At 35.6% G+C, this 13,224-nt stretch overlaps 2 protein-coding genes across 2 annotated transcripts in view; both read left to right on the forward strand.

The window, feature by feature from the left end:
• Positions 1 to 164, forward strand: part of jcada (junctional cadherin 5 associated a) — a 16,810-nt gene extending 16,646 nt beyond the window's left edge. The window contains exon 4 of the mRNA XM_059530185.1: positions 149 to 164. Within this exon, the coding sequence (XP_059386168.1) occupies positions 149 to 164 (16 nt within the window). The remainder of the gene's footprint in view (positions 1 to 148) is intronic.
• An 8,599-nt stretch (positions 165 to 8,763) lies between these two features.
• The window catches only part of svila (supervillin a), a 93,422-nt gene continuing 88,961 nt past the window's right edge, over positions 8,764 to 13,224 (forward strand). Inside the window, exon 1 of the mRNA XM_059530910.1 lies at positions 8,764 to 8,924. The gene's annotated coding sequence lies outside the window, so the exon portion shown is untranslated. The remainder of the gene's footprint in view (positions 8,925 to 13,224) is intronic.

The following is a 13,224-nucleotide window of genomic DNA, read 5'->3' on the forward strand; positions in this document are numbered from 1 at the left end:
TAAAACATGACTTGCATGATTATTCACCAGACCAGTAGCTTTGAAGATCTGGTGACAAATACAACAAGGAACGCATCTACAGTGCCACAGTGAAGCATGGAGGAAGATGCTGGTACTGGTGAGCTGCTTCACTGTGAAAACTCAAAAGATGCTATGGAGTGTGAAAGAATAATACAGAATGGCATTGAAAAGTTGTTATCTAAAGAGGAACGATCAGATGTTATTTTTCAACAACAACAACAAAAAAATTTATCCTGCCCACACTGCAAATACAAGTCCATCAGGCTCATGTTTTGTCCTGGTCAGAGTCCAGATTTGAACACTATAAAGTATATTAAAACTCCAACTAAGTGGGAGACATTTTTCAAGTACTATTCAATGGAATAACATTAACTCGTCTTCCTGTAAAAAGTAGTCTGCAAGAAAATAGGCAAAGGCTATCCCATATCTGCGTCTGTCCCTTTATCTGCAGTATTTGTGCAATTCTTGCTAGTTTCCTAAACAGTGATTTGTGGATAAAATGGTCAAATGTGCAACATTAACAGCTAAATATTTAGCCATTTTTGGCTTTGACCGTTGTTTTATATGCCTTTGTGATATTGACATTGTGTGAAGTCCACTCTATCTAGTGGCCTAGGAGAGGTCACCTTCAGCAAAGTATTGTATTGCATAACAGAAAAAATGGACAGATACTCAACTTCTAGTGAAAATAGGAATTGATTTTGTTATTATTATTATTATTATTATTATTATTATTACATATTCTGTAGCATTATGATCTGCCAAGCCACAATAACTTGTTTTAATATTTAAGAGCAATGAGCAATGTGGTTTTTCACCACAAGAGGGAAGCATGGTCTGATTTCCCATACTTTTTGCCTTGACAAATAAGCAAATAATAAATATTATATTATATTATATTATATTATATTATATTATATTATATTATATTATATTATATTATATTATATTATATTATATTATATTATATTATATTATATTATATTATATTATATTATATTATATTATATTATATTATATTATATTATATTAAAAAAAGTTAAGACTAAACTAATATTAACAATCTGCTTTTCTGATAGACATATAGTATATTGATGGTCCTTGACATGTCCATTCTCTTGTTGTGGTTTTGCATGAAAAATGGCTAATATAACTTGTGTTTGTCTTCAGATGTATATGACCCCAGTCGCGTGGAGAGAGTCTGATCTTGGACACTGTCAAAGCAAACTCTGGGACCTTACTGCAATACATAATGTAAACAAACACAGAAGATCATAAGCAGGAAGATGGACTTCATGCCACATATTAAGAATAATTTTCAAAACTTCTATGGCCTGTTGATGGATGAAGTAGCTAAGTTGTTTATCAATGAGATATGAATGCATAATGTATATCAAGTAAAGCTCAGACATTACAGAAATAGCTATAAATCAAAAAGTCTGTATAGACTTAATAATTTTCTAAAGTTTCTCTGCACCAGCAAATGCTTGAGTTCTGTTGGACTTTCTCAGAACACAGTGGCATTGTGCCAACAGCGACAAGAAAGAATTAAAAGCTTGCACTTCTCATTTTCTGCAGTATTACCAATGAGAGAAAGGTAAGAGGCCTTGATGTATTAAAGCAATGAATTGGACTGGTGAGGTAGCAGCTGAATCAGTGACATAACACTGTGCTTTTAATCACAAAGAAATATTTTTGTAAGAAATGTTAAAAGGAAAGCATTATTATCAGTTTTAGAGGTGGGAGAAACCATTTATTTCATTGTGGTAGAACTGCAATACAAAATCATATTTTTATTTTTATTTGATATTTTTTGCAGTGGAATATAGGCTGCTTTTCCCAAATGATGCAGTTAAGAAGAAGCTAAACTGGGGCAAAGATTTAAGAATATTTTGTGTGAAAAACTCTCCAGCAACTTTAATCTTAAGTGCAGTGACTTCAGTAGTCAGTTTCCATAGTTATTGCTTTAAAATGACTCCCTTCATTCAAGAGCTTTTTTTAAATACATGTATATATCTCATATGCGGTTTGAGCTTTTCAGAGTAGCAATCAGATAATGTATCATCTCATCACAAAATGCAATCAAAAAAGACAAATCTATTTATTTTTATCAAGCTATCAACAATCTGTACAGATGAAAATATATTCAAAAAAGTGTTATTTTACTTTGTGAGTTTGTTCGCTTGCTTACAATCATTTTGAATCATATCTGAATATGAATATTATCCTGTATTACTCTTACAATGAATGATTCTTTTATTGTGCCGTGTGGTGTGCTTTTTGTTGCACAAATGTCAGAAAGTGTTACATGTGTTTCTTCATGCACATACAAAGTATTCTGCACCTTAAGTCCATATCAGTTCTGAAAGCTTACTCATATTGTGAGTATATCTACCGGATGAAGTGCTTATTAACTAATCTACCCTCGTAATTGCTTAGTTACATTCTGTCATAACACAACATGCAAAGTTGAGGTGGACACAGTTCCTCAATGTTATTTATATCCATAACATAGTTTTATAAATGCAGTCCAAAGTGCACTAAAATTAATTTAGTAATTAGCACATTCAAAAACCGGCAATAGTGGCCAAAAACTCTAGAAGACTCATTGCTTCCATTTGCTCTGATTATAGTTATCGTTATGGATAAAGAGTGCAATACTATAATGTTATAGTAATATTATCATCAATATTTTCCAGCGTTTTTTATAATAAACTGAATGAATGCAGATAGATGTTCTATAGTCAGTGGATGGTTAGAAAAAAATATAGTATAGACAGCATTCATCACACTGATTTTCTGTAAGTTAGAATCATGTAATTGCTGTAAGTAGTCCTTGATTGTTTCTACCATTTTGTACAATTTTGTTTTTCAAAAATTGATGATTATATTGTTGCATATTAAGTATATGGCATTTAATATCTTTTTCTATTTTCATACAGAAACTGTACATGATTATTTTGTATTGGGTTGGAATTTAATTGCGCTCTCTGCATGATATAAGAGATGTAAACTGGGGTCGGGAAAATGTTTTGCATACAACTGCATTTGGTACTACATTAAAAATATATTCATCATATTACATTGTGCACATTTGTATCCTGATAAAAACAATATTTAAAATCAAAACAAGCTAATTCTTTTATATATTTTACAGAAAAGGAAGTATTTACTGTGCACCTCAGTACTTATGTCTTTATACTGGGTGAATGTGAATGAAATGTTTGAGAGGAAATGGAGATTGCTCATTATTAAACTCCTTGCATGGACTTTTGTTTTTATTTTTTATCTATTGGTTAATTTCATGTGTAACACTGATGACAGGAACAGTTCAGGAGCTTGTTTCACTCTCACTCCACTTTCACTCAGAAGTCTGTTTTGACATATTGCGATAGAGATTAAATTGATCAAACATTCATTCAGTTACAGAATCATTCACATTTATTTAAACATTTATCAATATTATCATTTATCAACATCAAATGTTTGAAATTGCATGACTTTTATTTTATTTTTTTACATGAATCACTATTGCATTTTTCTCAATAGATTTTCAAAGAAGGCAAAACGGGGGGAAAAATGAAAAGTTTTTTCACTAGAAGTTGAGGATTTCGTTTTTGTTTCCAAAACTAAATGAGGCTGACCTTGGGACCCCAGGCACATCTAATATTATCATTTGTAAATCGTAACTGTTTTAAAACTTGTTGCTTCACATAGGATATGGGGAATGGATCTCAAAGGACTGTTAGATACCCATGATAATCAAACTGGTGTGAGGCACAAAGAGGATGCGACAGCGTGAAATTAAATTAGCAAACTAGGTCTAAAGCTCTTTTTATGTTACCCCTAGTTTGCCAACACTTAAACCTGTAACATATATGATGTACAAATGCTTGAAACCTTCTGGAGATTCTGAACAGACTGTGTGAACTGAACTGGCATTTTTGGCTAATTGTAAATCTTTCACCTCTCTCTCTGTCAGTCCAACTGCCTCCTTCTCATGCCTCTCTATGTTATTTCAAAAGGTCAGGAGCATAAATCAGCAGCCAAGTTCAATTATAGTCACAGGCAAAATTGTCAGTTGATGAGTGTTTGTGTCTCAAGTTGCAGAAAGAAAAGGTTAGGCTAAAGAATTACCCTTCCGTCGACTGAACCAGAGCCAGTGGCCTTTTCCAAGACTGACCCTTAGTTGAGCATTCAACTGGCTGCGAGTGGCCATGAGCTCATTCCAATTAGACGGACACACAAAAGAAAGCCTTTAAGTGTCAGCGTCTAAAATGTTTGATCTCACCAACTAATCAACCTTTCACAGCAATCTCAGATCACTCACACGCCTTTGTCACTTACTTTCAGTACTTCAATCCAGATCTAGATAATCGTGCAACTGAATCCTTGTATCCTACACATCATGTCCAGGGAGATTCAGATTTACTGCCAATTCACTGCCAATGCATTTTATGTTGGATAATGGTGTGGTTTCTTGTCCCAAGCCCTAGATAAAGTGTAAAGTGATTGTATTTGTGACAAGGATAGATGGTTACTTTAGGATAGATACTGTTTACCTCTGCCAGACATTTACTTGCTAGCCTTCACAAAGTAAAAAGATTAAAAAGCATACCGTGGACTGGTGACTCTTTTCATCAAAAGCAGGTTTGAAATCAAGCCCAGCTCCACAGGAAGGTTTGGCCAAACAATTTATGAGTTACTAAACTAGAAACCCACTAGAAGCCACCAAGAAAGTCCTATGGTCCACCTTACATCAGAGAGCTGATGTACAGAATTTTTCAAAACTTCTTTATTGGAATGTTGTATAATTCTGGATAATAAAACGGGTGGTCTATGGGTGACTTGTATACATGGGCTAAATTTCTTGTTCTTAATATACAGTAAATATTGTACAATATATAATTTATCATTCAACATGCTACCAAATATGACTGAATGAGCAATATAATTGCTTATAGTTTAAATGTGGAACTTACATTTGAAATCACCTTTAGGTTTGGTTTGTTGGATGTGCTTTAGTTCTGTTATTAGATCACCAATACCTTCAACATCTTCAAACTCATCACTCCCTCATTCGCTCTGTTATTGGGCCCATTTCTCTCTCTCCTACTGTAATGTTTCTGTTTATATGAGTGAGTGGGTGGATGTCTTTAAATTATTTAGTGAGAGTAACCGGAGGCCACATACAGGATGAGATCTTTTTGTATTCATCCTCTCAATGGGCTTTACTGAATAATGCATATCTGAGAGTCATAGGAAAGTAGAAACAGGATGAGACCATTTGACATAAACACAATAAGCCAGGGGCATGTTATAGTTGAGCAATAATGTTATTATGATGTCTAACTCAATGGGTGGGGGATGGCAGTCATATTTGAGGCCTTTGTATTCTTTTCCTTTGCTTATTTTTAGGTAAACACAGGCTTTGTCTCAGCAGGGACTAAAGACATCTGACACCGCTCAGCATGACCATAAAACATTTACAGATACAATTCGATCAATTTTGTATTATTACAAAGATCATGTGACATGTTTTATTACAAATTCAGTCATTTTAGTCATCTGAGACATTGTTTTGTTCATGTGGAAATTGGCTGTTGTAATACTTTGTGTCAGGACTATTTTACATAATTTCATACATGTTTTGCTGTGTTTCTATTCTATTATGTTTCTTTCTTTGTCTTAACTTATTTGAAAACTCTTCAAGCTGAAGGTTTAGCTTAGTTTGGAGCTGTGAAATAAAGAGTTTTAATTTAAGATCTAGTTCAAACTAGGGTTTTTATCTTATTTTCTCTTCAAAAGAGAACCAAAATCACCAAAACTGCCTTTGTGCCATGTGAAATTAATGGATCATAAAGTGGGAGATGAGTGTGAACTCAAACTGCCAACCGGTCAGCAATCAAGCTTTACATTCCTCCAGTCAACTTGAACCTATGATTCATAATTTTTGCTCTCAAAAAACACATTTTCCCTATTATCTGGATACTGTAGTATGGCATAACCTGGGTCCATTTGGATTTTTATTAAGCTTTTTTCTTCACACTTCCAAGTTATGTCTGCTCTAATAGCACCTAGCTCCCATAAATCTGTACTGCATGGAGATTCATTGTTGTAGGCAAAATAGACCTCCTGTTGCTCACAATATGGCTTACGGTCTTTCCTCTAACCCAGAGACTCATCAACATCAACCCATGTAATAAGTTCTGCTGTTGTCAATCTCATTTCACTCTCCATGTGTGCATTCTTCATTCCTTTCTGTTCAGATATGTTCCTCCTTGTCCCTCATGAACCATCCATCCTTTGCTCTCTGTCTCAGCCTCAACAACAACAACAAAAAAGACCTCCAGAGCTTGGGCTGTACAGAGTGTTTTAATACATTAACCCACGAAAAAATGAAATGAAATTAAAGCTCTTTTCCAAGAAGTTGCTCTATAGTTATTTCCTATACTACACTTTATCTACTGAAACTTAAACATGGCATATGATGTGCTTAAACAATAAATTATTTAATCAAACAACATTAACATATTGTTTGGTGTCAGAGTTGAAAATTATCTTCAGATTCACAAAGGTGAGCATAAAGATGTCTTCCGCTGTATAATTAACACAGCTGTCCCTGTTCGATAGCATCCTCCTCTTCATAACATTTGCTTGTTTTAATCTTAAATTGGGTAATTTTCTTTCAAGCTTTTACGCCACTTAGTCTGCACATTACATTCTTATATCTTTTTATAGAAACAGGATTTGAGACACTCCTGGCTGTAACCAATGAACAGCACCTCTTTGACCACATCGGTACACTGGTGGCATTACAATAGCCTGAGTCAAAAGAGCATTGTTGATCAGTTCTTGGCTGAAAAACAAGAACTGACCTTACACATCCTTTTTATTTATTCATTTCAGAAGGTTGTAGTTTCGATTTGATTTCGACAGAAGGTTGTTTTGTTTGTTCTCTTTCAACACACCTTTGTTTTCTAAACCTCACAAGAACATTACAATCAGTGTTTTTAAGTATTATTCTTTTAGTATTTATTAATATTTTTATTTGTATATTTTTCATTTTTCATTTTTTTTTTTAGTAATTTTGTTAAGTGATTTTTATTATTGTATACAGCTTTAAATGGTCTTTTTTCAGTTTTGGTTGTAATTAGGGAAGTCGTGGCCTAATGGTTAGAGAGTCGGACTCCCAATCGAAAGGTTGTGAGTTTGAGTCCTGGGCCGGCAGGAATTGTGGGTGGGGGGAGTGCATGTACAGTTCTCTCTCCACCTTCAATACCACGACTTAGGTGCCCTTGAGCAAGGCATCGAACCCCCAACTGCTCCCTGGGTGCCACAGCATAAATGGCTGCCCACTGCTCTGGGTGTGTGCTCACAGTGTGTGTGTGTTCACTGCTCTGTGTGTGTGCATTTCGGATGGGTTAAACGCAGAGCACAAATTCTGAGTATGGGTCACCATACTTGGCTGAATGTCACTTTCACTTTCACTAATTTTATTGTTACGGCTTAAACTAAGTTTAGATAATCACCAAGGCAACATTTCAAGTTCTTCAACTTTTTAATTTCAATTTTCAGTTTCCAAATAACAATATTTATTGGTTATAGTTCTATATAGTTTTAGTAAACAACACTGCTTAGAACAGAACATGCAATATGCATATGAAATATATGCACCATTTTCATATAAAGTTCTGTAAGCTTTGCATGAGATTTGAAATGCAACATCAAGACATAAAGGGCGAAGGTCACATCTGTTTCCTATGTATCAAAATACCAAATGGATGTGCAATCAAATTTCCCTTCTGCTGCATGTGAAATGATGGTTCAACACATTTTTGTTCCTCATTTTTCTCCACACAATGAGATTTGAAGTGGTTCTTTTATTAGTGAAATCAAATGCTTCATATGTAAACTTGACTATTAAATTAAGATTTTATCTTAATCACTCATAAAGCATACACTTGACTGGTGTTGAGCAGAAAACTGACACCTACAAAGCATGAATTTGTTATAAGAATTTAATCCAACACAAGTGTTTAACTTATAAACTGGATGGAGAAATTCAATACCAATGTATTTATAGCTCTGGCTTCTCCAGAGGTTTCTTGGAGCCAATGCACTGTGAGGTTTCCAGGTCCTGGTGAATGACAAGTAGCCATACTAACCAATGTTGGAACAGTTCAAGTGTCTCAGTTCTTCATGGGTCTATTGTCTCTTCATGGGTCTATTGTCTCATACATGGTAACCACATGTTTTCCCGGTTTCAAATTTATTACGCTGGTATGCTTTTTCAATTCATGTTCCGCCAACTAACAATCATTGTCCTTTCAAACTTTAGCTCTCTGAATACAAAGATGCTTTTATTGCTGTTGCTGAATTTGTATTGTGGGGAATTTTGTTGCAAACCACAATGATGTATCTGGCAGTTTGTATATACATTCAAAATAATGAATAATGGAAAGGCTGATGATAAGGGAACAATTGTTATATCTATTATGGTTTCCAATGTACATTTTCAACTGAGAGACTGTTGGATATCCAAAGGAAGTAATAAAGGTTTGAAACGTCATGACGGTGAGCAAATAATTATAGATTTTATTTTATTTTATTTTTTGGATGGATCAACTATTCCTTTAAGATTACACCATAGACAGTAAAAGAAAGGATTACACTCACGTCGCCCGGAAGCTAGTTGCTGCTGCTGTTGAGGACAAATGCAAGTTGGAGGCGCGCGCTGGTGAGCGTGAATAACATACGGACGCGCGCACGGTTTCCCTGCGTTCACTCAACTCATATGTTTGTCAAGATATTTTTTAAGAGATGTTCTTTGTTGACGCTTTTGTATTCACGAACTACAGTTTGGAAATAACTCCTAAACATCAGTGACGAGTACCTCTCGGGTAAGTTGTTAAATTAGTTAACTTGCTTGCGTACAGTTCGTTGGATGTTAACGTCACGCCTTTTAAACATCGTTTTGCTTGTGCGTAATTCCCCAAGTGAGTTTTGTCTTGTTGACAGCAATTAACAAAACAACAAACACAACATAAATAGGTTTGTGGATAAATACTCTTTAGTACTTTGTAGTGTTAATGAGATAAAGCTGTTTCTCCTCAGATCTGTTGGTGGTTTGTCTTTGTCAGTTTGTTTAATTGTCTCCAAGAAAAGTATTGAATCGTTTTTAAGTATTTAACGTTACTATTTTATTTTTTACTTGGCGTTGCAGTTAAACATAACGGCTCTCGTTTGGTAAAGGTTTCTTTAGTTTATTGCAAGGTTACTTGAGTATAACAGCGGACAGGATGCGCGCCCCCGTGTCCCAGCAATTGAATGATGTTTTTTGACTCACACGTGAAAAGTGTGCAAAATAGACCGTGGACTGAAGTATTAAACTTTTTATTCCGTGAGATAGGAACAGGGTGAGGCTTCGAAGCGTACCAGTGGTCTGTTTATCCTTCATTGTGGCTAAAGGACGGGTCGCTCCCGTTACTTGATACACTACATGCTTCCCAGCTGGAGGCGCGGTCATGAAGCGCGCTCCTGGGGAGATGCAGCTCACAAAATCAGAGAATTGAATGTGACTCCCGATGGCTAAAGTCGTATGATGTCACGGACTCGGCATGTGGGTGTACATTATTTTGCATGCTAAATAGTACTAATGTAGAAATTAGATTAAAGTTAGGTATCAATTTAAAAATGTTGTTTTTATAGTTTAAGAGCCACAGCTCTGTGTACAGAGTTAGTGTATATGAGTAACACAACAAAAGAGCCTTTGCTGCGTTGCACTGGATTATTTTATGATCCAGTCTCATTTGCATTGATCTAATATAACCCCATCAGTGACACAGCTTTATGACCTTTGTGGTTCACTTTTGCATTTAGTTCTGCCAAAAACAAGTTAGTTTTTTTCATGCGTTTGGCCTGAATTGGTTTTGGTTCAGCAGCATATGGTGTGACATGCTGTAGACAATCTAAAATTATTTTAAACAGAATTTGCATTAGGGCTATGACAATGGCTGAAAAAGTACATTCAAATGTTTTACTTAAATATGATCAATATTCGAATTATATTTGAATTTGCAAGCCTTAATTTCAATTTCAAAGCTTTTATAAGTCTTATATAATTAATACATTTGCTTAAACAATTAGAAACAAAACAGCATCGTGCATGTATAGTTTAATACAAAGGACTGAAAACTAATCACAAAAAGAAGTAAAGTACTTTCTTCATTTAAAACCTTGAGATGCAGTAAGGTGGGGAAAACCGCCATAATGTCTTGAGACATGTTTTTTAAATTTTGAACTTGCATTAATTTTACATGGCTTTCTAAACATTTGGCTCTCTTGTGTGAGACGCGAGTGCAACGGTGATAGATGTCCCTCTAGAAAATGTGATAAATATGCGTTCTGTGTGAACGGCTTGATTCAGTTTTGATGTAAACATCTTCCTCGCATTCATTGTTATCTTTTTCTGCAATATTTTGAATGAACAACGCAGCAGTGCTGCATCCAATGGGTTCAACTGGATAGGCTAGCAAAAACATTAAAATACAATGACACTTAAATTGTCACATTTTGTGCGACACTGAACACTGTATGTATTTGAATTTAATAAATAGAAATCAATGAACAGTTGACCAGTTACAGGACCTAAGATACACTTTACCTTTTACCTACAAATAAGTTTACCTTAAATATTGATTTAAAATACATACTATACATGGTTATCCAAGATCATTAATTACATTATCACATATACTTTTTATTAGAAAATGTGAATGCAAGTACTGCATATGGCTGACAACAAACATTTGTGATCTGCCCTGTCAAAGAGCATTACTGTAAACCCAAACGGTTATAAATGCAAGTGAATTAATCTCTTACCCTTACATTTGAATTATGAAACCTTGTTTTAAATTTACACCGGGTAAGAAACAAATTCAAGCTAATCTTTACACTATTTGTTTCCATATTTAATTTTTGCAGGCTGCCAAGTCAGTTTGGTTGAGAAATTGCTAATATATATTAAAAGTATAAAATAAAAAAGTAGCAAAATAATAATAAGAGCATACTGCCTGGTTTGAATTTGAAACTTTAATTTGAGCTTTAATGATTTCCTGCTTGGCCTTTAAAAGCTGAGTTTAATGGGTTTGGTAATGCTGGCAGCTATTAGCATAGATCTTTAACCAGAGAGAGTGAGAAAATGAAGGGCTTAGAGAGTGGTATAGAATAAAATGGAGGGAACTGGCCCAGTGATGTCTGTCTGTTTTATACGCCAAAGACATTAAATGTTCAGCATGCTTTTTACATATCCATTCTCTCCAGGCTACATCAGGCTAAAATGTAGGGGTGCACTGATATATATTGGCCGGTGATTAGCTAATGCGCATCTAGTCAGTAAAGCCGGTTATCTAATCAGCGGTAAATTCCAGCAGGTGCGTGATTTCACATAGAGCAGCTGTTACTACACAGCCGGTGTTAATTGAAAAGCTGTGCACATCAATGATGATAATGCGCTTTTCAGTTAACAACATTGTTGCAGCTTGATTGCTGAATGGAGGATGACAGACAGCCACAGTGGAAAGAAGAGTTTATGTGAACTGTATTTAATGACTTCTATATTAATCTGTACCTCACACTGAACTATGGAACAGCTTCAGAACACTTGAAATATGTCCACGAAAACGTTTTGGTGCTTTATAATATTTTTGTGCCTTTCATGGAGCTGAACATTAACACAGAATAGTATACGCACAATATCGGATTTGGATTGGTCTTGTCTGACTGATACTCGATCCGGCACAAAATGCTAGTATTAGAGCTAGGGGTGTGCACGGATAGTTGAACATTCGAATATTCGTTCTGCTCTAATTATTCGATAAATAAAAATGATATTCGAATTTCGCAAAAAAAAAAAAAAAAAAAAAATTCACAATAAAACCTAATTTGGTCACTTTCTGTGATTCTCCATGGAATATTTGAAGATGTATGCAAGCAAAATATAATTAATGAAAGAATAAGGGACCGTTCACATATCACGCCTAAATACGTGTGGAAAATGCTAGGCGCGCCGCTTTCTCCTTCTTTCCAAAGCGCTCGGGTAGAAGCGCTCCTGAGGCGTCTGCCGTTGCGAAGCAACAATGATGCGCTCTCTCTGTTTAGTTCTTGTCACATGACCTACGGTGCGCTTGCGGCATTTTGAAAAGTTTAGATGTTTTTAACTCGATGCGGTGCGGACGCGCCTGGAAAAAACCGGAGCGTCGCACCGCGTGTGCATCTCGACCGCGGCGCTTCCATTATGAGCGCACATACTGCATTCCTACATTGGAAATAACGAACTTGAGCATGCAAAAGACGCGATATGTGAATGACCCTCAGATATGCTGTGGAGAATCACAGAAAGTGACCGAATTCAAGAACATTGTTGCGGCATCTCTCAAGCAACGAATAAACACCGCTAACTTTGAGAACGCAGTGAAAACTCCTCTTCTCGCGTCTGCCCTAGACCCTCGGCACAAACCTCCCAGGTTTGAAAAAAAACCTTTAGCCATGTATTCCACAAGATGAGGATCCCATTCAGTGGTGAAACGAAAACACGGAGCGCTTCACAAAACTTATTCGCTTAGCACACCGTTATATGTGAGTCCCGCCAACGTCTGTGCCGTCAGAACTCGTTTTCTCTGCGTCCGGCCTTATTGTTAACAGACTAAGGAGCCGACTTTCCCCCCGATCATGTTTACATGCCCGTATTTCTTAACAAGAACATTTGAAACAATAGAAAAAAAGCAAAAAGGATTTGCTGACAGTTTAAAAGTTAAGTGTAGGCTACGTTCTACAATAGCCTAATTGCTGCAGGCTGCTTTACGTTTTTTCTTTGTTCACTTTTTTTTTTTTGCTTTAAATCTGTACTTTTGTTTGTTTGCACGCATTGTCAAAGGTTTTCAGCTACAAAACACGATGTGTAATGTTCAAGCTTGTTCAAAATGACAGAAACAATAAATGTTGCTGAAAAATAACGTTTGTCTCATTAAACTTAATTTAAATAAACGAATATTCGAATATTCGTTTTTTGTGAGCTCAAATATTCGAATGTAATATTTGCGGAAAACGCCCATCCCTAATTAGAGCCAATACCGATCCTGAGTTTTGAATGGATGCATCTCTAAGCAAGTAATTGGTAGAAGACTCGGAAGCAATGGCTTG

Source organism: Carassius carassius, chromosome 39, assembly GCF_963082965.1.
Source record: "Carassius carassius chromosome 39, fCarCar2.1, whole genome shotgun sequence".
In the NCBI taxonomy this organism is placed as follows: Eukaryota; Metazoa; Chordata; class Actinopteri; order Cypriniformes; family Cyprinidae; genus Carassius; species Carassius carassius.